The 4445-nt window shown below is 40.7% G+C and overlaps 1 protein-coding gene across 1 annotated transcript; it reads right to left on the bottom strand.

Moving 5' to 3' along the window:
- Positions 1-2119: 2119 nt before the first annotated feature.
- LOC113076364 (acid-sensing ion channel 1C-like) lies at positions 2120-3809 on the bottom strand. Its single transcript, XM_026249009.1, has 2 exons — positions 3375-3809; positions 2120-3142 (listed from the first exon to the last, which is right to left on the bottom strand). The coding sequence occupies exon 2, from the start codon at positions 2888-2890 to the stop codon at positions 2120-2122; it is 771 nt and encodes a 256-aa protein (XP_026104794.1). The 5' UTR covers positions 2891-3142; positions 3375-3809.
- Between the last annotated feature and the right edge of the window lie 636 nt (positions 3810-4445).

Below are 4445 nucleotides of genomic sequence, written 5' to 3'. Positions count from 1 at the left end.
GTTGAGGGTTGTGCTTTTGAATGCTAAATACCAAGATCCAGCCCCTGAGGGTTTCAAGAATAACACTGAATGTTAATAGGTACTTGGGTTTTCCTAAGTACGCTTAATTTTCATTAAGCCCTGATTTCTCTCTAAACTAGGTTAGTGCACTTTGGGCCCAGAGGTTTTACACTGGTACTCAGAATTGATTTACATATTGTCAGGAGACCATATTGTAGATACCTGATCTCAATACTTATTTTCATTAAAGTCAATCAAAATCCACTATAGAGATAATTAGCGTAATGTTTGCACTCAGAGTTTATGGCACTTATAGTCCAGTTAATGACCCCCTATTGTACCTCATTTTTGGTCATTTAGGATACTTACGATGGAAATTAAAGGTAAATGATACAAAATGAGAAGCGGGGTATGCAGAACACACCAAATTATCTCTCTGCTAAGTATCTTAAATATTAAAAGGCCATTGTGCCAAATGAACTTGCACGACTTGTTGACATCTCAGTGGAATAGTTTACCCAAAAATCTAAATTCTGCCATTTATTCACTCTCATCTCTCTTCAAACCTGAGTGACTTCACTGTATGGAACACAAGAGGAGACATCTTTACTGATCACTCTATTTCCTGATACTACTGCATATTACCATGAATGGGGAGTAAAAATTATATTAAAACATATTAGCGCTAGACTGATTATCAGCCTGGCTAATTATCGGTGCCGATACTAAGCATTTTATTGTTATCGATATCGGTCATAGAAAAAAAAGGTGATAAAATAATTATTTATTTTTATTTAAGAAAGTTTTTTTGTCAGAGCCCTTGTTATTCTTCATTTTTACATCAATTGTCATTGATTGTACCAGACAGATATATATCGGTTCAAACAATTGGTAATCCGTGTACTTTCTTTAATAATTGGTTTCGGCCCTTAAATGATCCACTTAAAATATAAAAAGAGTGACCAGGATATTCTAAAAAAATCAATTAAAGAGAAAGACATTACAGGATGGGTTAGAAATGGCACAAATTTGGGTAAATTTTGACAGAAATTTTATTTTGGGGTGAATTATTCCTTAAATCTTTGAACAAGTGTGAATAACCTTCTAAAGACATAAAGAAGACTTTCCTCTCATTTCCCTCCCCTATCCATTTCTGACACCTGCAAAATTCAGCAAAAATTGTTCCACATGTCCAAACCAGGATCTGAGAATAAATCAGAATCAGTCACTTGTATCAATATCTGGCACAACCTAGAAATGCTATGCATAAATCAAGTTAAAAGGAAATGCAAAAGCACTAAATAGAAAAACGCAGAAAAAAAAACATCTCACAGGAATGCATCATCTAATGGAAACCACTGTAATCAATCATTATCACTGTGCATGATAGCACCGGTTTCACATTTGTTGCCCTGTTTTACCCCAAATCCTTTACCCCAAGTCTTTCATAGTCTGCCAGCTCTTTCAGTGCAATAACTCTAACTGCAAGAATGTGACATTGCACTCTTTGCCCTAGCTGCTTATGTAATATCTTTATTTGAACAAGGTATTTATTCATATAAAACCACAGCTAAGGCGTAGCTAAATTACCAATGGAACGAAGTGGGAAATATCAAATAACAGAACTGCTCAACATGCTTTAGCCTACACGTGCCACAGATAAAACAAACCATTTTAATGCAAAGCTTCTTAAGTTCGTCAGCGTAGCTCAGAACTTACTGCTTGTCAATCTACATTCAATCAATTTAAAATGTGCCAATCATGTTTTAATCAAGCTACCATATGAAGGAAGATTATTCTCATAAATTAAGTTTAGATTAGAGCTGATTGCTTTTCTCACAAGAAATGGCAAACATTACCAAAAAGACATTGAACATGTTCTCATTTTAAAGTTACAATTCTCTCACTGCAGGCAGAAGTTCATCTTGCCTTAGTTGTACATTTGTGCAATTAGAGTTGGACTTGGTCAAGAACTGAGTGAGAGAGCATGTGCACTCTTGTAATGTCTTTTAAGAAGTAGCTATTTGACAGTCATTTTTGATTTTAACTGCCCAGCAGCCATTGATTCATAAATGTAATTGCATATTCCAACGTATAGATTTTTCAGCTGCAAATGGTTTCAAGGAGGAAAAAAACTACACTGCACCAGCAAAAAACTGAGAAGTCTCTTGTCAACAAAGCAGTAGTCTGAAGGTGGGGGGACTAGTTTGCGTAATTCAATACACTCTGTCTCAGTCAATGGCCCTGTATAGCTCATGTCAAACAATATTTTCCTGTAAACCAATAGTGCTTGAACTTTGAAGAATATACCACTATGGTAACTTACAGTGGTGAAGTTTAGAGGGATGCAATCCTCCCCTCTAAAGGTGCACTGCAAGAGCATGTCGTTGATATCGTGGCCCGTCCGGTTGTAGAAATCCGTCATGTTGAACTGCTTGGCCTTGAAGTGGACAAAATTAGCCTTCTCCTTCAACAAAGCCAGGACTTCTGGCTCAGCCAGGTGAGGGTTAGCAATCTGGTGGTTCTCATTAAGCAGTGCCAGCAGCTCCCCGACGTGGTACAGATCATTCTTCGTGATCTTCGAGAAACGAAACTCATTGAGGTTGCAGAAGGTGACAGCCGGAAAGGTGAGGTTGGGCGCCGCCACCTCGTCAAGTTTAGTGACGTGGGGGAACTCGAAGTAGTAGTACACTCTGTCCATGCACACAAACATCAGTAGACCCAAAGAGCCCATGAAGGACAGTGTCCATAAGAAGCGCCGGAACGTCATGTGGCCATAGGCGAATATGTGGCTCATGCCATGTAGTGTGGAGGAGTTGGCGAAAACTTGCAGGCTGGACGGCCTCACACTTTCGATGCTGTCTTCAGAGTCTCCCTTCATGGCTGTCATTGGTATCCAGTGAGACAAATGGTAGAAAGTGTGCAACGAGGAAAGTCTAAACACTTGAAAAGCAGCAAGTCTTTCAAAAGGTTCTTTAAGATTTCTCAAGGAGCTTTCCAGTTAGTGGCAGTCCTCACTCCATCCGCGACCTCTTCCGCCGTCTCAAAAAAAAGCAGCTGTCATTCCATGCACAACCAAACACAATGACAGCTCCAGAAAGACCAAGTCACTTGAAAAGACAGGAGTGACGCTGTCCAGTTTCTGAGGGAGAAAGCACAAAGAAGTGAAGGGAAACCAAAACACGCTGATGGAAATGGAGTGTGCCTCCTCCAGTCGGCACAGAATGGCTTTACATCGCTATGACAATGGCATGGAATGAATTAGTGAATGGGAAGATTACAAGCGCCGAGCGTCTGTTGCTCGTCGCCAGCTACGTCCCTCTGCACCACTCCCCTGCTGAAAATCAAGGGTCATAGACCTCCTCCTAGCCCACCTCTGCGTTTGACAGCCTTAGCTGGGTTGGTCGTCTCTCCTGGATTCACAGCGAGCTGTGGCAAGCGCTGCCTCCTGGTGTTTTGGAAAGCCAACGTGGTGGTCTCGCCTCGGACAGCAAATGTTTCTTCCTCCAGATCTGGAAATGAGGATTTATGCACCTCTGCCGGCTGCCTGCCTGCCACCCCTCCTCTCTCTCCGTTGCTCTTTAGTAGTCAGGATCCATCCCACTGCTGAGCGTCTGCTTCACCACAGCCTCTGTGTGTGTGTGTGTGTGTGTGCATGCAAGAAACATGGGGGGAGGGTGCTAGCAGGGCTGGGGGTGCTTTGACTCTGGGTTTCATATGATAGGAAAAGCTCTCAACATGCAATGCTGTATTTCAGCTACAGGTAGTTGCAGAGAAGCAACCATCTGCACCATGTGATTGTATCTGAGGTGGTTGGTTTTGCAGAGAAGCACACGCTCTTTTTCCCCACTAAACCTGCATAATAATGTAGCCGGAGTTTGACGAGAGATTGGAGATGATTTTGTATCTTACTGAATAGTAACGGATGTGTCTGTCATTAGAGACCGGCTTGATGTGCATTGTTTTTTGGGGGCTTAATAGATCAGGGATCACTTGCAAATCGTGCCTTAAGTGACATGAGATTACGGCTGCTATGATGCTCAAGGGAGATAAATTACCATAACAATGGATGAACAGCCAGGGATAGAGATCCTTCTCAACCGAATTAAATCAATATCCAATCAATGCCCCAAGAGCAGGTTGGGACATAAAGACATAATACTTTATATTTATATTTATTTGTTCAGGAGTCTCTTTTTTAAAATAGATGCAATTCAATAGACATCAAATATTGTATTCGGTCCAATAGAAAATAAAAATAGCTTTCAGAACTGTTCACAGAGCCCAGATGGAGTTTGTGCATATGCATTCATATTCTGACTTTTGCAAATATTGTAATGTCCGGATCCTGTTTTTCAGGCTCTCCATTATATCAAATATGCTGAGCATCAGGATTAGCATATTACAATATTATTCTGCATATTTCTACATGTAAATTACTGTGA

This window comes from Carassius auratus, unplaced genomic scaffold, assembly GCF_003368295.1.
Source record: "Carassius auratus strain Wakin unplaced genomic scaffold, ASM336829v1 scaf_tig00020167, whole genome shotgun sequence".
Taxonomy (NCBI): Eukaryota; Metazoa; Chordata; class Actinopteri; order Cypriniformes; family Cyprinidae; genus Carassius; species Carassius auratus.
Note: the sequence above shows the minus strand (reverse complement) of the source record. Positions and strands in the feature narration are given on the sequence as shown.